The following is a 26980-nucleotide window of genomic DNA, read 5'->3' on the forward strand; positions in this document are numbered from 1 at the left end:
CTTAAGCAGTTTGCTTCCTGACTACACGTGTTCAGGTTCAGTCCCACTGCGTGGCACCTTGGGCAAGTGTCTTCTACTATATTCTCAAGTCAACCAGAGCCTCATAAGTGGAAACTGAAAGAAGCCCATCATGTATATCTGACACTTCATCAGTATCATCTTCTCCCATTTTTCAGCCAGGTAGCCATGCATTTCCTCTAGAGTAGGGTACCTGTTCATGTCCCTTCTGTCGTATTTTAACCTATCATCACCTGATATAAAAACACCTCCCTCAAAGCTACACCCATTTCAATCAAGGGATGCTACTTGCTATCCTTACTAGTGCTAGTGACATGAAAAGGGTCCCAATGCACCCTGTAACATGGTTAGCATTAGGAAGGACATCAAATCCATAGAAACCATACCAAACCAGACACTGGAGCACAATGCAGTCCCTTGGACTTGTTGAATTCTGTGGTGGTGGTGTTGGTAGTGATGATGATGATGATGATGATGATGAAGATGATGATGAAGATGATGATGAAGATGATGATGAAGATGATAATGATGATGATAATGATGATGATGATGATGATGGAGGTGATAATGATGATGATAATGATGATTATGGTGTTGTTGTTGATGGTGGTGGTGATAGTGGTGGTGGTGTTGGTGGTGGTGGTTGAGGTGGTGGTCATCATGGAGGTAGTCGTAGCGGTGAAAGTGGAGTTGATGATGGTGATGATGGTGATGATGATGATGATGATGGCTATGATGATGAGAACACTCTGGTGCCATGTTATTAAGAAATCATAACCCAAGCTTCCAAAATTAAACCAAAACTTCTCTTTCTTCATGGAATCTTAGGCAATCCTACCGTGCTCTGCAGTCACACTTAGATTGGTAAACATGGTAACAACTGTGTGAAATAAATATTTTATTATCATCATCATCATCATCATTAAATACAACATCATCATCAGCAGCAGCATTTTCCCCTAGGTATTTAAAATAAGCAAAGACTTCATCATCATCATCATCATCGTTTAAGATCCGTTTTCCATGCTGGCATGGGTTGGACGGTTTAAATGGGGACTGGCAAGCCAAGAGGTCGCACCAGGCTCCAGTCTGATCTGGCAATGCTTCTACAGCTTGATGCCCTTCCTAACACCAACCACTCCAAGAGTGTAGTGGGTGCTTTTTGTGTGCCACCAGCACAGAAGCCAGTCAGGCGGCACTGGCATCGGCCACGTTCGGATGGTACTTTTTACGTGCTACTAGCACAGGAGTCAGTTGGGGTGGGAGGTGGGGGGACCTGGCATCAACCACATTCAGATGGTGCTTTTTACATGCCACTGGCATGGGGAGCCAGTCAGGTGGCATTGGCAACGACCCATGCGTGAATGGTGCTTATTGCATGCTACCAGCAAAAGAGTATCATTTTTGCATTTGTTTTCTAAGGTTTGTCTTATTTTTTCTTTCACACCTATCTTTTTTTTGTCCTTCTATATTGTACTTGACCCAAGCACTTGTATTAGGTTAACAAGTTCTGTAAGTTTGTCAGCAGAGATTCATATTATTACAATCCTATACAATTTAGGACAAAAACAGGTTTTTTGCTGTCTGTTGAGCTCCCTGTAGTGCATTAATTGTATGAACTAACAAAGGATCTTTTTAAATATGGTAAAATATTCAGTATACAAAACAAGGTAATCTAAATGTCACCCCAAGTACACATATATTAAACATACATACATACATATATATATATATATATATATATATATATATATATATATATATATATATATATATATATATATACATACAAATGCATGCACACACACATACATACGTACATACATATACATTTATATATATATATATAAATAAGAATAAGATTGTTATTTAAAATACCAATCATATCAGGTGACTAGCACGGGAATAAAAACTTCATAGGTAATAATTATTAAAATTATAATTAAGGGTATCTAAGAGATACCACCATGCTAGATATAGCAGCCAAAACATGGCTCTAAAATCACATTAAATGTACATACATAATACATACATACATATGCATATATATATATATATATATATATATATATATATATATAATATATATATATATATGCATACATATATACATACATATATATCCATACATATGTATATGCATTAAAGTAGACATACATATATATATATATATATATATATATATATGTACATGTACATAAGTGCACACACATTACACACTCATGCATGCATACCTAGCAAACATACCTGTGTGCATGTGTATGCGTGTGTGCATGTGTATGCATGTGTGTGGATACGTGTGTGTGTGTGTGTGTGTGTGTGTGTGTGCATCTTTTGCCAGAACACATTTGCAAAGAAATATATAAACATCATTGCAGAGACAAACTGACAAACCAGTGGTTTATTTTTAACCAAAGTAACTCATGGTGTGTATTCCATCCTGGTTACACAGAAACTCGCTGATCATTATTGTTGTAAGCAAATCAAAACAGGTTTAACACAGAATAAACATCACATTTGTGGTTATTTTTACATGTAGCTTAACAAAAAATATTATTAATTTAAAGATTAACTGAAGCAAGGGCAATGCATTTCAATAGAAATATGGTGATAAAGGGTTAAATGAATGAATGGATTTGTACAGTTCTATATTTAAGAGATGAGGAATTATGTACATTACTTACATTATTTACATTTGACCTCATCTCCACAGCACCTTGGACAAATATATTCTACTATAGCCCAAGGCCAACTAAAACCCTGTCAATGGATTTAATAGATAGAAACTATGTGGAAACCTAGCATATATCTGTGTGTGTGTGTGTGTGTGCACGCGCACATGTGTGTGTGTGTGTGCACGCGCACATGTGTGTGTGTGAGTGTGTGCACACGCGCGTTTCATTCTCCCGCCACTGCTTGACAACCAGTGTTTGTTTGTTGATGTCCTCATAACTTAGCAGTTTGGCAAAGGGGATCTGATAGACTAAGTACCAACCTTAAATTAGTTCTGTGGTCAATTTGTTCAACTTAACGCCAGCACGACCACAGGTGGAAAAGATGGATGGATGAAGAATTAAAGTAATTTTCTTCTAAAGTAATTTACTTACCCTCGTTATGTCTTATCTTTTCTCAAGTAACAATGATTTTTCCTTGTTTCTTCTTGAAATATTTCATTAGAAAATGTTTCTAATTCTATTTTATTTAAAGAAAAGTACAAAATCTGTGGTGGAAACTGCACGTACATTTTGTACTTTGTTTGCTGATATGGACTGCCGATGTCGCCTGCTTGAAGCTAAGAATGATGAAGATTTCCGGAATATCTTGAAAGAAGAAACACGCATGCTGTTTAGTAAGTTCATCAGAAACTCGAAAATAACCCTAAAAACTTGTTTAACAAAAACTGAACCAGAAGAGGTAAGAATAGGTAAAAGTATTTTTAAATATAAAAGCACAGGCATAGAGGTGTGGTTAAGAAGCTCACTTTGTGATCATATGGTTTCAAGTTCGGTCCCACTATATGGCACCATGGGTGTGTGTGTCTTCTACTTTGGCCCTGGGTTGACCAATGCCTTGTGAGAGAATTTCGTATACAGAAATTGTGTGGAAGCCCATCATATGTATTGTAATGTAATGTAATGTAATGTAATGTATGTATGTATGTATGTATGTATGTATGTATGTATGTATGTATGTATGTATGTATGTATGTATGTATGTATGTATGTATGTATGTATGTATGTGTGTATGTATGTATGTATGCATGTATGTGTGTGTGTATGTATGTATGTATGTATTTATGTATGTATGCATGTATGTATGTGTCTTTGTTTGTCACACCCCACCCTTCACTTGACAAACTGTGTTGGTTTATTTATGTTTGTGTGAGTTAGCAGTTCAGCAAAAAAGACCAATAAAATAAATACCAAACTTTAAAAAAATAAATATTGGGGTCAATTTGTCCAACTGAACCCTTCAAAGCAGGCCCCAGATGAACCTCACAAATCTGGAACCCACTACCCAGCAGCTTCTATGGTTTCTGATGGCGATTTGAATCTGACAGTCATTACTTTGCCCATTGGCCGTTTGACCGCCTGCAGTACCGCATAATGTGTAATTGCCAATGTCCACCACAGCTGACTTATGGTACTTGTTGCTGCTATATGACTGGACTCTCTCATCACTTCAAGAAATGAGGTTTGAGCAAGACACAGCTGAGACAAAACAGCTATCACCTTATGACCGACTCATGCAGGGTCAAGGCTGAAGATTTCCAGTAGTATCGTCTGCCTGTCCCTATCATCCTCTTCCCTATTGCCTCTGGACTTATGAAGAAAGTATGATGATGTTGGTACTGGTGTCTTGGTTTATAGAACAGCCAGCATGATGGATAATTATTATAAGTAGACTGGTTTGTGCAGAGCCAGTCCCACTTTCATGTCCTTCATTCAGTTTCCGCCTACCAAATCCACTCACTAGGCCTTGGTTGGCCCGTGGCTATAGTAGAAGACACTTGCCCAAGGTGCCATGCAGTGGGACTGAACCCGGAACCATGTGGTTGGTAAGCAAGCTACTTACCACTTCCCAAATAAATTGAAACAAAGGCAGTTTATTTTGTATTTTGACAGAAATATGGCTATAAAAGGTTTAAAAAAGGAACCATATTAAAACCCTATCAATCCAGGATTGTGAGATCCAGGATTTTGAGGAATACGGAATCACCTCTGAGCCAAGGTATTACTGCTCTGACACAGAGCAGAAATACCCACCAAAGTCCCAGCTATGGCTTAATTAGCATTGCACATGATTACTTTTAGAAGACGGTCAGTCACAGATAAATCTGTAAAGGTACAGATATTACCCATTTTTACAGATGTTTCACCATTGAATACGCATACTAAGTAACCAAGGAAACAGCAAAAGTGATTACAATGCAGTAAAATATCTTCTTCTTAATCCTTTTTGCCCCTTGTGGAGCATAGGGCCGGTTTCCCAGTTTCCTTGGCATTTAGGTTCCCCACCTGGATGGTACACTGGTCCGTCACAGGTGAGCTGCAAGATGCAGGAGGAAAGAGTGAGAGAAAGTTGTGGCAAAAGAGTCAGCAGAAGTTCGCCATTGCCTTCTGCCGGAGCCGCGTGGAGCTTAGGTGTTTCACTCATAAACACACACATCGCCCGGTCTGAGATTCAAACCCATGATCCCTCGACTGTGAATCCACTGCTCTAACCACTAAGCCATGTGCCTCCACACAGGAAAATATAGACATATAATATTAACTCTTGTTATGAAAGAAGGTGTCATAACTGGAAAAAACAAGAACGTGATGCTTCAGTGAGAACTTTGTGGGCAGAGAATATGATGTAGGTTCATTAAGTAGGTATATGCATTTTTTTGCCATTTTTCACCAAAGCTTCACAGGTTTGGAAAATCTGCAGCTGTTATAGTTATTCCTGTTCTTGTTGTTGCTAAAATTTCACACACACACACACACACACATACATGAATATATACTGCCTCCTTTATTGTAGTTGCCATTTTTCACCAAAGCTTCTCAGGTTTGGAAAATCTGCAGCTGTTTTAGTTAATCTTATTCTTGTTGTTGCTACTGTTTCAAACACACGCACACACACATGCATACATATGCACATACATGTATGTATACATCCTTTATTGTTTTGTGCAAGCTATTTTGTTTTTGCCCTTTTCTTATTACACTCTGAATTGGCCAGTTGTCTGTTGCAGATATGGTAATACACAGGATGTTTGGGCTAAATTTGACAGTTTGTATAAAAAGAAAAAGAAAACACAATATTCCATAAAAAAAAAAATATTAAAAAAAAATATCTATTTGATTATGACTAAGAAATAACAATTTACTCAATGTAGTCACCCTCATCTTCCACCAAAGACTCAAGTCATCTCTGGAACTAGGCCCATACGTTCCTCATTGTGTCCCTGGGAAGATCTTCAAAAACCTCATTGATCTTGGCCACCTGCTCAGCCTTGGTATTGCAGACAGAGTGTCTGGTGTCTTTCTCAACCATTCTCCATACATAGTAATACTTAGGATTAGAATTGGAGGAATTAGGATGCCAGCTTCTGACACTTGCCAGAGGTATGGCAAGGAAGTGAACCCTGCTGCCATACATATGGCCTTCCAGCAGCAACTCGCTCCAGCCAGAGATTGACCACAGTGTCCAGCAGCTTTACATAGCCATCTGAATTGAGCTTAAGTCCCCGTTCAAAGATGTGAGTATGAATTCTGGTGTGCAGACACAGCCAAAATGCCTGCTGTGTCCCTTCAAGCTGGCCACACCTTAGTGGTCCCTATTGCAGCTGTCCATGTATGTCTTTCAGCCTTTACAATGTTCACAGAGCATCGAACAACAGTCATGATGTCGGCATTTTGATACCCAGCACAAATCATAATGATACAGGAAAGTCTTTCCCAATATTCAGATGGCTTCTGGCATGGCTTCCCAGTCCTCCATGTCTACTAACTTATTTTCAATTCCAACTTTAATTATTTACATTCGACGGATATTTGTCCTCATCTTGTTTTTTGTTAACACATTTTGGCTGATATACCCTCCAGCCTTCTTGGGGAAATTTCAAACCTGGGTTCTCATCCCTAAGGTATTTTTCAGTGTTGTTGTTGTTGTTGTTTGAACTCGGACATGCAGTCTTTAGTCATATTCTCTTCTATTGGTGGTTTTACTCGAAGGAGATATTTGCAAAGTGTTGTATTACTCTTGAATACTCTCCTGATGTCATATGGGCCACATATCTTTTGTATCTTTTTGGAGGGGCCTTTCACATAGGGTAGACAGACTGTGGGCAGTTTTTTGGCCTCATCTTCTCTCTTCTTCATAATTGGAGTAGATAGTATCCAACTTTAATCTTTATGCTCTCCAACAGCATTGGCTGTTCACCAATACAACACTTGCCCAAGGTGCCACACAGTGGGACTGAACCCAGAACCATGTGGTTAGTAAGCAAGCTACTTACCACACAGCCACTCTTGCGCCTATTCCTGAAAAAAAAGGAAACATAAAACATTATCAAATTTAGCCCAGACACCTTGTATGTCACTGTTGTTATTGTTTTGTAGACAAACTCCAGGTAAACTTTGATCAAGCACATATATGATAAAAGGTCTTCTTACAAACTCTGACATCAACCATAAATGTTGCTCTCAATCTTCCAAGTCATTAAAAAAATAGTAAAAAAAAACAACAAACTTCTTTCTCAGAGCTAATATTGAATTATTTTATGACATGACCACTACCGAGTAAGATCAAGTAATCACATAATATTTTATCAATCAAGAACTACTATTACGATGGATTATAGTTGTTATCATTTATCAAGAGGATCAATGAACAAGTGGCTAAGATATCGATAGTTGACTAGTAGGGATATGATACAGCCTTCAACACCCACTACTGTCTACAAAGTCGATTGTCCTGTCTTTCAGCTCAGACATTCTGTACCTGGGAATCTAGGAATACATTATTCAAAATGTCCTTTAATTCTTTTTTCTGTAAGATGGTTGGAAGTGATTTGAAGATTTGGTTGCTATTTTTAGCATATCCAGTAACCACATAGAGAAGCCCTCATTGTCCTTTCATCTTTTTTCGTTTTTATTTTTGTAAAATTGTAGGAAATGATGATTTGAAGAAGATTTGGCTGCTATTCTTTGTAGGTCCAGTAATAATATAGAGATGCCCTTATTGGCTTGACGGGGATAAGTGGGTGTAGATTGATAAGGTTTTAATATGGTTCCTATTTTAAACCTTTTATAGCCATATTTCTGTCAAAATACAAAATAATCTGCCTTTGTTTCAATTTATTTGGGAAGTGGTAAGTAGCTTGCTTACCAACCACATGGTTCCAGGTTCAGTCTCACTGCGTGGCACCTTGGGCAAGTGTCTTCTACTATAGCCTCGGGCCAACCAAAGCCTTGTGAGTGGATTTGGTAGACGGAAACTGAAAGAAGCCCGTCGTATATATGTATATGTGTGTGTGTTTGTGTGTCGGTGTTTACCCCTCCCCCACATCACTTGACAACCGATGCTGGTGTGTTTATGTCCCTGTAAAAGAACAGAAAATTATTATATAATAGATAATGTAGTCTTAGATGTGAAATGCCCAAGAGAAGATCAAAATGGGATGGTCATAATTGGAACATCTATAATCATAAGTTTGCTGGATCATAGCTGACCTGGGATTAAACATCAACAAGGAAAAACTCATTAGATACACTTTGTCTGAATAAAAGGTGGGATGGTCATAGCTGGAACATCTTTGATTATAGGTATGCTGGATCATAGCTTACCTGGGATTAAACAAGAACAAGGAGTAAACATTAGATTATGTACTTCAAGATACACTTAGTCTGAATTAAAGATGAGATGGTCATAGCTGGAACATTTTTAATCACAGCCATGCTGGATCAGGGCTAATCTTGGACTAAGCAGGAGTGCTTACTGACCACATGGTTCAGGGTTCAGTCCCACTGCGTGGCATCTTGGGCAAATGTCTTCTACTATAGCCTCGGGTCGACCAAAGCCTTGCGAGTGGATTTGGTAGATGGAAACTGAAAGAAGCCCATCGCATGTGCGTGCAAGTGTGTGTGTGTATATGTTTGTTTGTCTGTGTTTGCGCCCCTCCCATCGCCTTATATTGTGTGTTTATGTCCCCGTAACTTAGCGATTTGGCAAAAGAGAACGATAGAATAAGTACTAGGCTTATAAAGAATAAGTCCTTGGGTCAATTTGTTCAACTAAAGGCAGTGCTCCAGCATGGCCACAGTGAAATGACTGAAACAAATAAAAGAATAAAAGAATAAGCAACAACAAAGGTGAACACATTGGACAATATAGTCCTAGATACACTTTGTCTGAATAAAAAGCTAGGAGATAGTCATAGCTAAAACATCTTTAATCATGAGTCAGTTCAGTCAAGACTGACCTTCACCTCACCACCAGCAACAACAATAACCACTACTATAACTACTACTACTACTATTACCGTCACCACCACTATCACTGTTGCTACTACTACTGCTGCTGCTGCTCCTTGATAATACTCTCTAAGTACTTAAAAGACAGATAAAAAGTTAAGATATGTTACTTTTGTAACTGATAGGTAAGTTGCTTACAGTATTATGGGATTATTATAGGTAGATGTGCGGCTGTGTAGTTAAGAAGTTCACTTCGCAACCAAATGGTTCCAGGTTCAGTCCCACTGCATGAAACATTGGGCAAGTTTTTTTCTTTTTTCTACTGTAGTTCCAGACTGACCAAAGGCTTGCAAGTGGATTTGGTAGAAGAAGACTCAAAGAATCCTGTTTTGTGTGTGTGTGTCTATAAGTGTATATGCATGTGCGTGTTAATTTTTTGCCCCTGTCATCACCACCTGACAACCGGTGTTGGTTTGTTTATGTCCCTGTAACTTGGCAGCTGGGCAAAAGAAATTGACGGAGTAAGTGCCACACTTTAAAATAAGTAATGGGGGGTTGATTTGTTTGAATAAAATCCTTCAAGACGGTGCTCCAGCATGGCCACAGTCCAGTGACTGAAACAAGTAAAAAATAAAACATAAAGATATGACAAACAATAAAAGAAAACACAAATAAATAAATAAATAAATAAATAAACAACAAAATTTATTTCAGGATGAGAAGAAATATGCAATTTGTCAAGGAATTAAAGAGGATCTGAAACGCCGACTCAAACATTATATGTCTGATTACAAAGATGGTAAGAATCCCTTTGTGATTTTTTTAAACAAATAATCATAGTTTATGGAGGCAGGTTTTATGACACTGGGGTTAATAATTTTGCTTTATAACCACATGGTACCCAGGGGTTTCATTTCACTGTATAGGCGCAGCTAGAGATTTGTGAGAGAAATTTGGTACCTAAATAAAAAAGGTGCTGCAAGCCCACCCAGTGGATCTGTGTGTGTGGATATATATATGTGTGTGTGTGTGTGTGTGCATAGGTGGGAGTGCTGAGCTCCCTGTTCAAAAATATGAGGACATAGATAGTGTGTCATATAGCCAGTTACAAACGATGTTTCTTGGGGCTAAAACAATAGTAACATCGTCCCTTTCAGGACAGCTGCATTATGTTGGCAAACAGCCTTTACTTTAAACTGTTACTGAATGTCTCTCTTTGAGAGATTTAGAAATAATAATATTTATATATATATATATATGTATATGAATGACTCTCCCCAGACACAACATTATATATATATATATATATATATATACATATACGTGGTTAGAGTGTCAAGCTTATGATCATGAGGTTGTGAGTTCGATTCCCGGACCAGGCTGTGTGTTGTGTTCTTGAGCAAGACACTTTATTTTACATTGCTCCAGTTCACTCAGCTGTAGAAATGAGTTGCAATGTCACTGGTGCCAAGCTGTATCGGTCCCTTTGCCTTTCCCTTGGATAACACTGCTGGTGTGGAGAGTGGTGACCGGTAAGCATGGGCGACTGCTGGTCTTCCATAAACATCCTTGCCCGGACTTGTGCCTGGGAGGGTAACTTTCTAGGTGCAATCCCAAGGTCAGTTATGACTGAAGGGGGTCTCAGATATACACATATATCAATATATATATATATATATATATAGTATAAATGAGTGACATCAAAAGGTTCCCAGACAAGCTATGCTAAATAAAAACTAACTGATTTACCTAAGTTTTAACATCATCTCCTACAAAATAGACACCTTGTACAGCATTACACCAGTCCCAGCATTCCTGTCACTTTTAGAACCCAGCCTGGAAGTTGTTTTCATTAAGTAAGTTGAGAACCTTCTGTGATTCACTCTGGATCTTAACAACGGTGTTAAAATGGTGACCTTTGAGCTGCTTTTTCATCTTGGAGAAGAGATAAAAGTCCACAGGTGCTGAATCTGGGGAAGAGAGCAAGAGCAGAAGCAATACCATGTTGTTTTTGACAAGAAAGTCATGAGTGAGAAACGCTTGGTGACAGGAAGCATTATCGTCATGAAGAACCCAATTCTTCGCACTCAGCAGATCCAGTCATTTTCACTGAAAGTCCTCCAACGATTCTCATTCACAAACTGATGAATTTTTCTCCACATTTCTAGGAATGACACTCATGGTAGGTCTTCCAGATAGCTCATCGTCTCCAAGGGACTTTCTTCCACTTTTGATGCACCTGTGCCACAAGAAACATTACATATAACACATTGACTCATCACTGTAAGCTTGCCAAAGCATGCTCAGTGTAGCAGACTTCCCAAGTTTAACACAAAATTTCATGTTGGTTCTTTGTTCCTGTCCATGACAAAATTGCAGAGTACAGCATACATGTGATCACAAAGACACTAATTTCACAACTTATGAAGTAAACACAGCAATGCCACTCAACACACTTCCTCATGAAGGTTATTACAAGCTCTCACAGTGCATACAATTGTGTGCTGCCATTGGTTTGTGCGCTACACAGCTAGTCCAGAACTTTTTATACCACCTTCTACATACATACACATAACATTTGCATGTGGGTGTGCTTGTGAGTAAGAAAGCAAGCTGGCAGAAACGTTAGCACACTGGGCGAAATGCTTAGCGGTATTTCGTCTGCTGCTACGTTCTGAATTCAAATAATGCCAAGATCGAGTTTGCCTTTCATCCTTTCAGGGTCGATTAAATAAATACCAGTTACGCACTGGGGTTGATATAATCGACTTAATCCATTTGTCTGTCTTGTTTATCCTCTCTGTGTTTAGCCCCTTGTGGGTAGTAAAGAAATAAGATTGTGTATGTGTGTGTTGATAGTTTGACTCAATTTCTCATACTTGATTTTTCATAGACACTTATAATTTTATATCTACAAAATGTCAAGGAATGCATAACTTAGTCAGACTGGTAATCTATATATTATTAACTTCAACAATATGTGTTGAAGTTAACAACACTTTTTTTTTCTCGCCATTCATTTATACACCTGACATGTTACAGTCTTATTAGACTTTTTCAGTGAAATACAAACTTTATTGTACTCATCAAAGAAGGGATGAAAGAATTAATTACCAAGCAGATATAGAACATTGTATACATGTCAATAAAGAAAATTAGCATATGCAAATAGATGACAGCATGTCAGATAAATATTAGATTGTTGTACCAAGAGAAGCTGATAATATATTAGGTATATATTTCTGGGAAAATGTCTTGTTTGTTTATTGATTCAGGTTTAAATGGAAAAAAGGCCCTTCGGAAAGTTGTTCCAGCTTCCCTTTTCCTGTATTTTGCTTGTATTCTTCCAAATGTTGCATATGGAATGATAATCAGCAATGATACGCATGGAGCAATAGGTAAGAATAAAAATATTTAATAACATCGCAACATTCGTATTTTGAAAATGAATAAATTTTTACGTTAAATTCTAAATGTTAGTGTTCAGTTTTAATAAACTTTTTCCTGCATGTAATGGAAATTCTCTCAAGTGCCATTTTTGATGGCATAAAAGAGAGCTTTCATAAAATTATTATTCAAATCCCATCAGATCAACTTTGCTTTCGTCTCTCAGGGGTCAAAATAAAGTACCACCCAAATACCGGAGTCAATGGCACCAACTCCTCCCCTTGAAATGCAGAATCTGTGCCTAAATCAAAAACCATTATTATTATCATAAGGCAGTGAGAAGACAGATTCGTTAACTCGCCAGGCAAAAAGTGGTGCTCCAGCATGGCCACAGTCAAATGACTGAAACAAGTAAAAGAGTAAAAGAGTATATATCAGACAGAACACACGAAACCCCAATCAATGCAAGGACTGACTGGGTTATTTTCTTTCCATTTGTAATTTATTTTATATAAGTAAAAAGAAATCTTGTTGCTTCTTGGTTATATAAATTGGCATTTATTAAATTGTAATCATATTTGTCTGTTTATTTTCTTCATCAATCAATCTATCTCTCTTTCTTTATTTCTCTTTCTGTCTCTTCTTCTATCTCTCTTTCTCTCCCATTGTCTCCATCAGATATACAACACGTATTATTGGGTCAGTTTTTGGCTGGTATTCTCTTTAGTTTGATAGGAGGTCAAACCATGAACATATTGTTAACTACAGCACCACTGACATTATTCACCAGAGGTAAGTGGCTTTAGTTCAATAGATGCAGGTATAGACACACACACTGATAGCACATCATCATCATCATAATCATCATGTTGAAGCAAACTTTTCTACAGTTGGATGTCCCTTCTGTTGCCAACCCCCACCTCTTTCCCAAGTAAAGTAATATTTTCCCAATATGGATTGTCATCATCATCATCATCATTTAACATCCACTTTTCCATGCTTGTATAGGTCAGGCAAAATCTGTCTCAGCAGACTTTATACATCTGGATGCCATTCCTGTCACCAACCCTTACTTATGTCTAAGCAAGTTACATTTTCCCACACTTAGACATGTCTCTCATGGAAGACTACAATACACCAGTCCCAGTGTTCCTACCACTTTTGGAACCCTACCTGGAGGTTGTTTTCCATAAGTTGAGAAACTTCTGTGATTTGCTCTGGATCTCAATGACAATGTTAAAACAACATCATTTGTATGATGATAGATAAACTCATTTACATCCATCATATGATGTCTACACAAGAGTATACACCAATACACACACACACATATTGAACATGGTTATTCCATATCACTCTGTAAGGAGCACAGAACCAGTTTCCTGGTTTCTCTGGTGAACATATCCCTCCCTGGATGGGATGCCAGTCCATTGCTGGATTACTCATTTTTCCCAGTTGAGTGGACGGAAGCAGCATGAAATGAAGTGTTTTGCTCAAAACACAATGCGTTGCCCAGTCCAGTCCAGGGATTGAAACCACAATTTTGCAATGACAAGTCCAACACCTAACCATTAAGCCAGGTGCCTCCATATATGGGACACAAAGGCAGCGAGCTGGCAGAAATGTTAGCACGCCAGGTGAAATGCTTAGTGGTATTTCGTCTGTCATTACATTCTGAGTTCAAATTCCACTGAGGTCTTCACCACTTGTAGCTCAGCCTAGGATGGAAACAGTAACATTAACCTTTTAACATACACAATTTTTCTCAATTTCTATGCAAAAAATATTTTTTTATTATTTCATTTGGATGTGTATATAGGTGTAAGAGTGGCTGTGTGGTAAGTAGCTTGCTTACCAACCACATGGTCCCAGGTTCAGTCCCACTGCATGGTACCTTGGGCAAATGTGTCTTCTACTATAGCCTCAGGCCGACCAAAGCCTTGTGAGTGGATTTGGTAGATGGAAACTGAAAGAAGCCCGTCGTATATGTGTGTGTGTACATTTGTCCCTCCAACATCGCTTGACAACTAATGCTGGTGTGTTTATGTTCCCGTAACTAAGCAGTTTGGCAAAAGAGACCGATAGAATATGTACTAGACTCACAAAGAATGAATCCTGGGGTTGATTTGCTCGACTAAAGGTGGTGCTCCAGCATGGCCACAGTCAAATGACTGAAACAAGTAAAAGTGTAAAGAGAGTAAGGAAGAATAAGTACACAAATTATTTTGGCTCAGTTATGATTTATTATGAAGTTACTGATAGAAACGATAGAGAATGAGAATAACATCATGGACAAAGTAATAAAAAATGACAAATAGAAATAAATGACAAATACCCCAGAGTAAGTGAACGACACATTGAAACTCCGACGTCTGGCAGTTGACTTGGCAGACACCCATAAAATTATCAACCATCATACAAACAATAACTCTGAGCACCTTTCCAACACAAGTGGACATATTTACAAAGTCAGAAAACAGCACAGCTCCCATGACTTTAGGAAACATTTTTTTCACGCTGAGAATTGCTGAAGTATTGAACAAACTGCCGGCATCAGTTGTTAGTTGTCGGAACACTGCATCCTTCAAAACTTCCATGCTTTCTGAGATTCGCCAACACTACACCTGATTTTCTCCCCTCCATACACACACAAGCATGTATCTGACTCATGCATTGTTCGCTTTTCAGACATTTGTACATTACTGCATGTGCTTTATATGCACTGTCTGACAAGTTGTGGTGCACCTGAGCATTGTATACAATAATTTCATTATATATATATATTTTCATTCAAATATATATTTACTAGACATTTCTGAATGAAAATATATTGGATAATATGTTAAGAGGTTAACACACACATAAGTATATATGCATATATACACACATGTATGTGTTTGTACCTCTATGCTTTGATATAGCCATGATATTCTGGTGATCTGATGAGCTAGCTTTCTTTATTGGCATTAGTTTGTGAATATACAATTGTTTTGTATTATGCTGAACACACATATTAATACAAACATGTACATATAGTTTTTGGTATACTGAAATTATTAGTACATGAAAAAGGTTGTGAAATAACTGTAAAGCTATGGAAGTCACATAGTTTAATAAATCTATATTCACCTCTCATAACTCCTGACTTCATACTTATATATTTATAGGCGCAGACGTGGGTGTGTGGTAAGTGGCTTGCTTCCAAACCACATGGTTCTGGGTTTAGTCCCATGGTATGGCACCTTGGGCAAGTGTCTTCTGCTATAATCTAGGGCAAACCAAAGCCTTGTGAGTAGATTTGGTTGATGGAAACTGAAAGAAGCCCATTGTATATCATCATCATCATCATCATTTAGCATCCGCTTTCCATGCTAGCATGGGTTGGACGGTTCAACTGGGGTCTAGAATAAGTACTAGGCTTACAAAGAATAAGCCCTGGGGTCGATTTGTTCAACTAAGATGACTGAAACAAGTAAAAAATATACATATATAAAACCCATGATGGTATCATGTAAAAAGCACCCAGTACACTCTGTTAAGTGGAAATTGTTTAGAAAGGGCATCCAGCCATAGAACCCAACCATGCCAAAACAAACAACTGGAGCCTGGTGCACCTCTTCAGCTGACCAGCTTCTGTCAAACCATCCAACCCATGCCAGCATGGAAAATGGATGTTAAGTGATGATGATGATGATGATACAATGAAGAGCAGAAACAAGTAACTCAGTATAGAAACAGGGTGAAGCCTCATCTTTAAATAAACTCTGTTGCAAATTTTGTATATCTAAATCTGCATGCATGTGTGTGTAGATGTGGTGTATGCAAGAGAATTTTAAATAAGGACACCTACTTCTCCAGCGGTAACGCACCCTTCCATGTGGCCCGACCCAAACGCTAAAAATAGCAGCTGCTTTTTCCCTACCTTGACAAAGTGCTCGCACATCCAGCTCTGTCAGCTACCCCAATCGAAAAAGGCCCAATGCTCCCCTGCCCCTTCCTCTTCCGGTCAGCCCCAAATTCCAGTCAGTTCCCCAGCTGCTGACATCATCCCACAGTAAATAAATGGAATTTTCTAATCCAGAACAGTTCTTTCCATATACACTAGCCTAAAACTTCACCTATATTCTCACTTTTATTTAATTTTTACTACAACTGTTTCCATATCTTATATTTTACATATACATGTTAAGTTAGGCTGTATTTTTTATAAATTAAATTTTGCAATATTTTATATATTTGGTAATCTGCAATGCTTTTAGTCTATTTTCCTATAACTGTTTTCATTATGATATTATTTATATTTTATCTGGTTTCAGTTGTAGCCAACATCTGTGACGACTTCGGCATTGATTTCCTTGGAATGTTTGCTTGCGTTGGTATTTGGAGTTCAATCTTCCTCATTTCATACTCCATTTTTGGTTTCTGCAACCTCTTGAAATGGTCAACCAGGTGTGTTTTTATCACTCATACTGTACAGATAATGTTTCTACTAAATTAATCTAATATCATGTTTTCAGAAAATATACAAGTTAAAGTTTTCAGACCAAAATTTACTGCCAAAAAAAAGGTAGGTTGACTTATGCACCAAGACAACTTTGGAGGACCAAAAATTCCATGTGAAATGCAACAGGGTTTGGAAGAATAATAACAATGTTGGAATATTTAAACTACATGTTTATATTATATTCTATGTTACTTGTATGCCAGAAAATCTAGTAATCATATGATGAGCTAAATAATTGTATTTATAGTTTGATACCGAAATGTTTTGAGGCAGAATCTTGACAGAGTTAACTTGTTAATTCTTTTAGTCTATTAATCCCAATGTTTGTAATATACTAGCACTTCATCATAATAATAATATAAATAATAATGAAGTTATTGTATACAGTGCTCAGGTGCACCACAACTTGTCAAAAGTGCATATAAAGCATATGCAGTAATGTACAAATGTCTGGAAAGTGAACAGTGTATGAGTCAGATACATGCTTGCGTGTGTATGGCGGGGAGAAAATCAGGTGTAGTGTTGGCGAATCTCAGAAAGCATGGAAGTTTTGAAGGATGCAGTGCTCCAACAACTAACGCTGGCAGTTTGTTCCATACTTCAGCAACTCTTAGCGTGAAAAAATGTTTCTGAAAGTCAATGGAACTGTGCTGTTTTCTGACTTTGTAAACATGTCCATAGGTGTTAGACAGGTGGAGTTTGAAAAGGTGCTCAGAGTTATTGTTTGTAAGATAATACCTTTTCTTACAAAACCAAAATCAGGACCTACTTATTCATTTTGTTTAAATACATATAAAAAGCACCCATGCTGGTGCCACATGAAAAGCACCTGTAACACTCCCATGTATAAAACATCTGTGCCAGTGTCACATTAAAGCACCCATCCTGATACCACATAATAAGCATCTAGTACACTCTGTAAAGTGGTTGGCATTAGGAAGGGCATCCAGCCATAGAAACCATGCCAAAACAGACATGAAGCCTGGGCAGCCCCTCAGCTGACCAACTCCTGTCAAAATGCCCCCCACCCCCACGCGTGCCAGCATGGAAAACGGACATTAAATGATAATAATGGTGTGTTGAATTACTCCACATTGGTGCAGGCATGTGCCTGAACAGGATGCCAATTCATCACAGAGTAAACCTTCAGTTACCACTGGAACTTATTTTCAGCTGAGTGTACTGGAGCAATGTGAGGTGAAGTGTCTTGCTCAAGAATACACTGCACTGCCCTGTCTGAGAACTGAACTCATATTTTAGCAATCATAAGCACTAAACCTTAACCACCTGACCAAGGACCTCCACTTGATGAACACTAAGCACAATAAATTTTGTTTTGTGTCTTTTTTTTTTTTTCAGCTAAACTAGATTAACACAAACCAGGTCATTACTGTGTTCAAATATGTTTTTTAATCAGACTTTGCTGCTGCTGCTGTTGTTTTTCAATAAACAGGTGTCATATTGACTTTACAGTTCAGTGGTGGTAGTGGTGGCAGCAGCGGTAGTGGTAGCAGTAGTAGTAGTAATAAAGAAAGATAAAGACACAGACATGGCTGTGTGGTTAAGAAGCTCACTTGGTAACCACATGGTTTGTAATTCAGTCCCACTGCATGGCAGCACCCTGGGCAAGTCTCTTCTACAATAAACCCCTCAGGCCAACCAATTCTTTGTGAGTAAATGTGGTAGATAAAATCACTGTGAAAGCGAGTATGTATGTATTTGAGACCCCCTTCGGTCATGAATGACCATGGGATTGCACCTAGAAAGTTACCCTCCCAGGCACAAGTCCAGGCAAGGTTGTTTATGGAAGACCAGCAGTCACCCATGCATACCAGCCTCCCCTCTCCACATCACCAGTGTTATCCAAGGGAAAGGCAAGGACCGATACAGATTGGCATCTGTGACGTCACAACTAGTTTCTACAGCTGAGTTAACTGGAGCAACGTGAAATAAAGTGCCTTGCTCAAGAACACAACACGCAGTCCGGTCCGGGATTCGAACTCACAACCTCACAATTGTAAGTTTGACGCTCTAACCACTGAGCCATGAGCCTTCACTATGTATGTATGTATATATCATCATTGGAAGGCACATGACTCAGTGGTTAAAGAGTCAGGCTTACAAACATGAGGTTGTGAGTTTGATTCCAGAACTGGGCTGCATGTTGTGTTCTTGAGCAAGACACTTTATTCTAGTATTTTGTCTGTCTTTACATTCTGAGTTCAAATTCCGCTAAAGTCAACTTTGCTTTTCATCCTTTCAGGGTCGATAAATTAAGTACCAGTTGCACACTGGGGTCAATGTGATTGACTTAATCCCTTTGTTTGTCCTTGTTTGTCCCCTCTATGTTTAGCCTCTTATGAGCAATAAAGAAATAAGAAACGTTAGCATGCTAAGAGAAATGCTTAGCGGTATTTCGTCTGTCTTTACATTCTGAGTTCAAATTCTGCTGAAGTCAACTTTGCCTTTCATCCTTTCAAGGTCGATAAATTAAGTACCAGTTGCATACTGGGGTTGATCTAAATGACTGGCCCCCTCTCCAAAAATTTCGAGCATTGTGCCTAGAGTAGAAAAGAATATTGCAAGGCATTTGCCCAATGCTCTATTAATTCTGCCTCTCCGCTGCCTTAAAACTACAAGAAATATTCAAAATAATTCTTTAAATAAATCAATTGTTGTAAGTTTTGTTTCCATCTAATGTTAACCAAAACTTTCAGAATTAAATATGCAAATCATTTTCCACAAAATACCAGTGAATTATAATTTTTAATGAAATAACAATGAAATATCAATAAAAAAAAATAGCATATTTTGTTCAGAAATACATATTAAAATTCAATAGATAAGTATTGACAAATCATCACCATTACCACCATCATCATCACCACCACCACCACCACCATCGACAAATTCTTATATGAACAAAAAAAATAGCTCTCAATAAGTATCCTATTTGAATATGTCTTTCTGTGCATACATTAAAATAGAAATTATACAATTATTTTATAAGGTTTCTTTTTTTTTGACTCCCAGTTAAATACCAATTCAAAGATATTCATCATCATCATCATCATCGTTTAGCATCCGCTTTCCATGCTAGCATGGGTTGGACGGTGCAACTGGGGTCTGGGAAGCCAGAAGGCTGCACCAGGCCCAGTTTGATCTGGCAATGTTACTACGGCTGGATGCTCTTCCTAATGCCAACCACTCCATGAGTGTAGTGGGTGCTTTTTACGTGCCAGATGAGTCTGGCAAACGGCCACGATTGGATGGTGCTTTTTATGTGCCACCAGCACGGGGGCCAGGCCAGGCTGGCAACGCCCACGAACGGATGGTGCTTTTTACGTGCCACTGGCACGAGGCCAGTCGGGGCAGCGCTGGCAACGGCCACGAACGGATGGTGGTGCCAGACGAGTCGGGCAAACGGCCACGAACGGATGGTGCTTTTTACGTGCCACCGGCACGAGGCCAGTCGGGGCGGCGCTGGCAACGGCCACGAATGGATGAAGGAATTAATAATTTCATGAAACTCTAATCTTCTGTATTATGTATTTCAGCCTTTTGATAAGAGATATTTCTAAATGTGGCTAGAAAGAGAATTCCTCAACAGTTGTCACTTCATATGACATAAATAACAGCAGTTTCAGTATTTTCTTTCCTTGAGCTGAATGCTGGAACTTTTTAGTATTTAGATATAAGGCGCAGGAGTGGCTGTGTGGCAAGTAGCTTGCTTACCAACCACATGGTTCCAGGTTCAGTCCCACTGCGTGGCACCTTGGGCAAGTGTCTTTTACTACAGCCTCGGGCCGACCACAGCCTAGTGAGTGGATTTGGTAGACAGAAACTAAAAGAAGCCCTGAGCCTCGCAGCCCTTTAAATGAAACAAAGAAACAGCTAATTTTTTTATTAATAGACAAGAATGTATAAATTTATAATATTAAAAGAATTCTTAGAGTAAAGAAAGTGCAATTACTATAAAGCTATTTTTAGTTCTTTGATGCTTAAAACCTCTTACCCTGAGTACAATCCTCAAGATTGCATTGATTTCATTTGAAGTTTGGGAAATTTTCTATCAGACCCAAGGGCTCCACCAACTACATGTTGGTAGCCATCTTCCACATAGTCTCAAATGTAATTAGGGAGATTGAAACTGTGCAGAAGCCTATGGTGTATATATTTTCATTTATTTCTTTATTGCCCACAAGGGGCTAAACATAGAGGGGACAAACAAGGACAGACAAAGGGATTAAATCAATCGCATCGACTCCAATGTGTAACTGGTACTTAATTCATCAACCTCGAAAGGATGAAAGGCAAAGTTGACCTTGGCAGAATTTGAACCCAGAACGTAACGGCAGACGAAATACCGCTAAGTATTTCGCCCGGCGTGCTAACGTTTCTGCCAGCTCGCTGCCTTCATATATGCCTATGGTGTATATATTTTCATTTGTTTGTTTATACTATCATGAGTTGGACAAGGATGTATTTGGGACTGAATTTTATAGCCAGATACTCTTCCTGTCACCAACTCTTACTTGCTTTTCAAGTAAGGGATTTTTTTATTCTATAGGTTTTTGGAAGCCCAGAGTGACAACTTATAAATTCAACAAAGGATGTAGACATCATTCACCATTTTACTCAAGTGAAGTTGTGAGCTATAGGATTCTCATACATTTGTAATACACACACGTTTGTGTACCCATGCAATATGCCTCTTTCAATTTTTATCCACCAAATTCCCTTGCAAGGAATTGGTTAGCCTGATGCTATAAAAGACACTTATCCAAGCCACAGTGTAGTGAGAATGAATCAGAAAGAACACAGCCATACTTACACTTAGAGCAGGGGGTAGGGAGATAATACATATATGTGTGTTTTGCTTCTACAGCTGGAGTTTGGCATCCAGCTATAGAAACCATGCCAAAGTAGATAATGGAACACAATACAGTCCTTGGATACATCAGATCCTCTCAAACCATTCAACCCTTACCAGCATTAAACATGGATGTTAAACAATGGTGAAAATGATGATGACCCCACCAGTACAGGTGCCACTTAAAAAGCACCAAATCCACACTGTAAAGTGGTGGGCATTTGGAAGGGCATCCAGCAGTAAAAGCCACATCAAAACTGATCTTGCTTGTGCAAGTGCCACATAAAAAAAACTCAGCCCTCTCTATGGAGTGGTTGGTGTTAGGAAGGGCATCCAGCCATAAAAACCAAGCCAAAACAGACACAGAAACATGTCGCAGGCTTCCTGTCTGGCCAGCACCTAATAAACTGTCAAACTCATGCCAGCACAGAAGATGGACATTAAGCAATGATGATGATATATCAGTATGATGTAAACAGTGCAGTGAACAGAAATACTTAGCAGTATACAAGTCCTGATGAGAGGCGGCGAGCTGGCAAAAACGTTAGCAGACCAGGCGAAATGCTTAGCAGTATTTTGTCTGCTGTTACGTTCCGAGTTCAAATTCCGCCGAGGTGGACTTTGCCTTTCATCCTTTTGGAGTCGATAAATTAAGTACCAGTTATGCACTGGGGTCGATGTAATTGACTTAATCCCTTTGTCTGTCTTTGTTTGTCCCCTTTGTGTTTAGCCCTTTGTGGGCAATAAAGAAATAAGTATATATGTCCTGATGAAGGATGTCCCTTCATGGCAAAAAAATAAGCTGGAATTTTTGTTTATCATACAACTAATAAAAATAAGTACCAAAGATGAAATTGGTTGGAACCTTTCAAGGCAGTGACCCAACATGACTGCAGCCCAATCGCTGAAACCGGTAAAATACTAAAAGAATGTGCTCACAGATAGAAGAAAGAGTGATGAAAGAGGAATAGAGTGTGAGTGATGGATACATGATGATTGTTAGTAAAGCGATTCAATAAAAGTATGACCATCAATGAGAATGTAGACATAAGAGAGTGATGGGAGAAAATGATTGATGTCAATAATGAGAGAGAATGAGTGATGGCAATGAAAATCAGTTATGGTAAATAGGGGGAGTGATGGATGGCAATAATACATGCAAGGAAGGAGAGTAATAAAAGAGTGGTGGTTAGTAACAAAGAAGGGGTTTGGTGAAGAGAGACTGAATAGATAGACCCCATAATGATGGCATCCCTTCTGAAAGAGACAATACAATGAGAGAGATACAGAGAGATAGCAAGGAAGCATACTGGTAGGAGAAGGGGTGAGTGGGAGATGAAAGAGTAATGAAGGTAGCAGAGAATGATATGTGGAAACTTAATATGAACACAATGATGAAGAGAGAAATCCAAATATAAATATTTATTTTCTACTCTAGGCACAAGGTATAAAATCTTGGGGGAGGGGGCCAGTCAATTAGAATAACACCAGTAAGCAACTGGTACTTAATTTAATGACCCTGAAAGGATGAAAACCAAAGATGACCTCAGTAGAATTTGAACTCAGAATGTAAAGACAGATGACAAATCGCTAAGCATTTCGCCCAGCATGCTAATGATTCTACCAGCTCACTGCCTTCCAAATATAAATATTATATTTACAAATCTTTATCATCACTATTTTTGCACCCATTTTTTTCTAATCTTGCTTGAATTTGGTACGTTTCCAGTATAGTGCATTACCATATACTCTACTGCTTTGCCATTTCCTTGAGACTTGTCTGCACCACTTCTCCCCAAGTTTCCTTTGGCTTTCCTCTTCTACAGGATCTTTTGACCCTGACCACTCACCATTTCTACACAACTGTCATCCTCTATACACATTGCATGCCCGTATTAGTGTAGTCTCCTGACATGCACACTAGATTTAATTGTGTTTTGTATCCAGTTCCCTCTCAGCTCATTAAAGGTTCCAACATACTGGTTCTAGTTCTTTCCAACCTTTGCAAATGCTTCACATTCAAGACCTATAATTCACCATCAAATTTCAAACATAAGTATCATACAATCTGCCCTTCATGTTGAGAGAAAAACCCTGTGCTGCTAGCAGAGTAAGTTACTTTCTGAACTTTTTTCCACCTTGTTCTTACTCAGGAAAATATGCTTTCAGACCATCCACCTCCACTCTTATTTAAGCTAAGGATGACATATGTCTATTTTCCAGAACATATGTCAAAATTTCCATTCAGAAAGTATCTTAAAAATTCTCTAGAATTTCAGTTTCCATCACTTGGAAAAAACTTCCACAACTGACAAAGGGAAAATATATTTGATATGCTTGTTATCTGTGAAGCTTTTATATCTTCGGATGTTGTTCTGGGTTGCCCTTTCTTCCCAACAGGTTGAACTTGTTGAAGGGGTCATGGTAGTTACATAAATTAATATTGCATGTTTAGTCTTCATTGGACATCTCATTATGGCTAGAATAATAATTAAGGGTTTCTAGTTTTGGGAGGTTTTGTGATATATCATATATATAAAATGCTAAAGGCTCAAAGTGTGTTTTGGGTAGGGCCACAGAGGATTGTAACTGTAACTGAAGGTAGTGACCTGGATTCTGTCAGTTCAAATATGGCAACCCTAATTTAGGTCATCTGGTTAACAAAAGCAATCAACAACTTCTAGGGTCCCTTTTAAGCATTTCAATGATTTATTGTACATATACTGTTACAACTAATTACAGCTGTGCAACCTTCCTGCTGCCAACTCTTGTTTTTCAAGGTCTTTAAAAGTACAGAGTATCTGGTCACAATATCAACAAGCAATGTCAATATCATCATTGTTCTATTCAAGCAGTGGTAAACACAGAATATCAACATTCACACACACAAACATGTATATATATATATGCTGATGATGATGATGATATATATATATATATATATAGATTCTAACGACTTCATTATTACAACTTATACGACTTGATACTAGTAGAAACTGCCCAATCCAGACTCAACTTACTCACACTCTAAAAAGGATTTGGGGTAGTTTGTTATATTTGATACAAGTCAAAAGTTCTGGTACCATACATCGCTTCTAAGTATAACACAAAATAAACATATGTATTACAAACAGAAAGAATGCAGGGAGTAAGTCTTTTTAATACATCAGTTTACAATTGTTTCATCTAAATTTGATCTTAATAATGTTACCGTTTTGCATATTTTATTGCATAATATAACAAAATTGATGAAATCAAATTCAGATGAAACAATTGTAAATTGATGTATTAAAAAAGACTTGCTCAATCCATTCTTCTTGTTTATAATTATAAAATCTCTACAGATATTTGTAGATTTTCAGATGTGTGTTTGATAAAATAATCTCTAGTTTACAACTATCTTGCCTGATAGCCAATACTCATGGATAAGCTGAATAGGGTAAATTCCAGGGTCAATATCCAAATTATATACATATCATTATCATTCAACATCCATTTTCCATGCTGACATATTATATGTGGACACATCTCTTTCAAATGAAGTGACAGAAAGTACAACCCGATATCAAAGTGTAGTAAAAGTTACATATCCTGTTCATTTTAAAACACTACAGTTGTCCCCTCATAGCTCAAATTTATAAGTTAGATATACCCAAAAGAGATGTATCTATCACCCTTCACTGCTCTCTCCCTTTCTACACAAGTTGATTTTTTATACATATCATTAGGTATGCACATTTCCATTCAATAAAAATCTCTAATATATCCTGCCAAAAAGAACCCAATAGCCAAATCTCATTCTACAGTAATGGAATAAATAAGCAATGCATTGCATGAAAATATAGCAGCCAAATAACTAAAAGTTATCATCATATTCCTTATATTGTCGATCTGACATACTCGAATGTTTACACAGCAAAAGGTTGTTTTCTTTTCAGAGGCTGAAAATGTTACATCTGTGAAAGCTTCCAACTCTACATGTTCTCATATACATCAGAGTACTTCCTAAATTTTTTTTTAAAACACTACAGATAGTCTGAATGTCAATATTCTGTAATGTTTAAAACTAGTCAAGCAACATCCTCTTTCTTTTTTAGCTACGAGAATTTGTTGATTAGATATCAAATCTAAAGAAACCCATTCAGTGCCTTTTCCTTCCCTCTTCACAGTACTAAATAACTTGCTTCCATCCAGAATCATTTCGCTTGAAAACCTGTGCCTCACACCGAATCTTATCGCTAATCTGCTATAATTCTAAACCAGGTATAGGCAACCATGTTCAAGAAGCAGGTGGCATGAAACATGGTTCATCATCAGGCAGGCCGCACTACTAAAAAAAGGGGAGGAGAGGGGGATAATGAAAATATTTCGTCAGGTGAAACCTGAAAGCTTACAGAATTGTTAAACTCCAGGCAAAATGCTTAGCGGTATTTCGTCTGCCGCTACGTGCTGAGTTCAAATTCCGTCGAGGTCGACTTTGCCTTTCATCCTTTTGGGGTGGATTCAATAAGTACCAGTTAAGCACTAGGATCGATATAATCGACTTAATCCGGTTGTCCTGTGTTTAGCCCCTTGTGGGTAGTTAAGAAATAGGTATTTCGTCTAAATTTACGTTCTGAGTTCAAATTCTGCTGAGGTCGACTTTGCTTTTCATCCTTTCAGGGTCAATAAAATAAGTACCAGTTTAGCTCTGAGGTCGATGTAAACAACTTATTCCCTCCCCAATGAGCTTGCTCACCTTGTGCTAAAATTAGAAACCAATATTTTGTTGGGTATGCCAGTCGAAAACTCACGTGGGTTGCAGGTTGTCTATGACTGTTGTAAACCGTGCATACTACCTCGTTGTTCGTATTCTCGACAGAGATTATCATTAAAATCTTCAGCTTAATTCATAGCATACACATACATAACGCCAGGTGTTTATTTACATGTTACCTCGGCTCATGTCAACAAACGACATATACAGGTAATTTAGAATGTTACCTTTAATCTATATTCTTTTTCCTTTTGCAAATTAATTTTACATCTAACGGCTATAAAAAACGTGAACTTTAAGGTTCCTATATACGTATATATTTCCTTTATTCTTATAAACAACGAAATAAATTTCTTTTGCGCATCTCACGAACACGAACGAAGAAAAAAAACGAGAGTTGTCTCCCTTAAGCAGAAAGGTTATTTTATTTACTTTTTTCTGCATTATTTCTCCAACTGAAATTTCATGTTCTTGTTTA

General features: G+C 38.0%; 1 protein-coding gene across 2 annotated transcripts in view; it reads left to right on the forward strand.

Moving 5' to 3' along the window:
• Nucleotides 1-26980, forward strand: part of LOC115214871 (sodium bicarbonate transporter-like protein 11) — a 120545-nt gene that overhangs the window by 87881 nt on the left and 5684 nt on the right. For both annotated transcript variants that reach the window (XM_036505560.1, XM_036505561.1), the window contains exons 6-10: nucleotides 3226-3432; nucleotides 9697-9781; nucleotides 12258-12380; nucleotides 13048-13161; nucleotides 16686-16818. In XM_036505560.1, coding sequence (XP_036361453.1) covers nucleotides 3226-3432; nucleotides 9697-9781; nucleotides 12258-12380; nucleotides 13048-13161; nucleotides 16686-16818 — 662 coding nt within the window. The remainder of the gene's footprint in view (nucleotides 1-3225; nucleotides 3433-9696; nucleotides 9782-12257; nucleotides 12381-13047; nucleotides 13162-16685; nucleotides 16819-26980) is intronic.

The sequence above is a fragment of the Octopus sinensis genome, linkage group LG8 (assembly GCF_006345805.1).
Source record: "Octopus sinensis linkage group LG8, ASM634580v1, whole genome shotgun sequence".
NCBI lineage: Eukaryota > Metazoa > Mollusca > Cephalopoda > Octopoda > Octopodidae > Octopus > Octopus sinensis.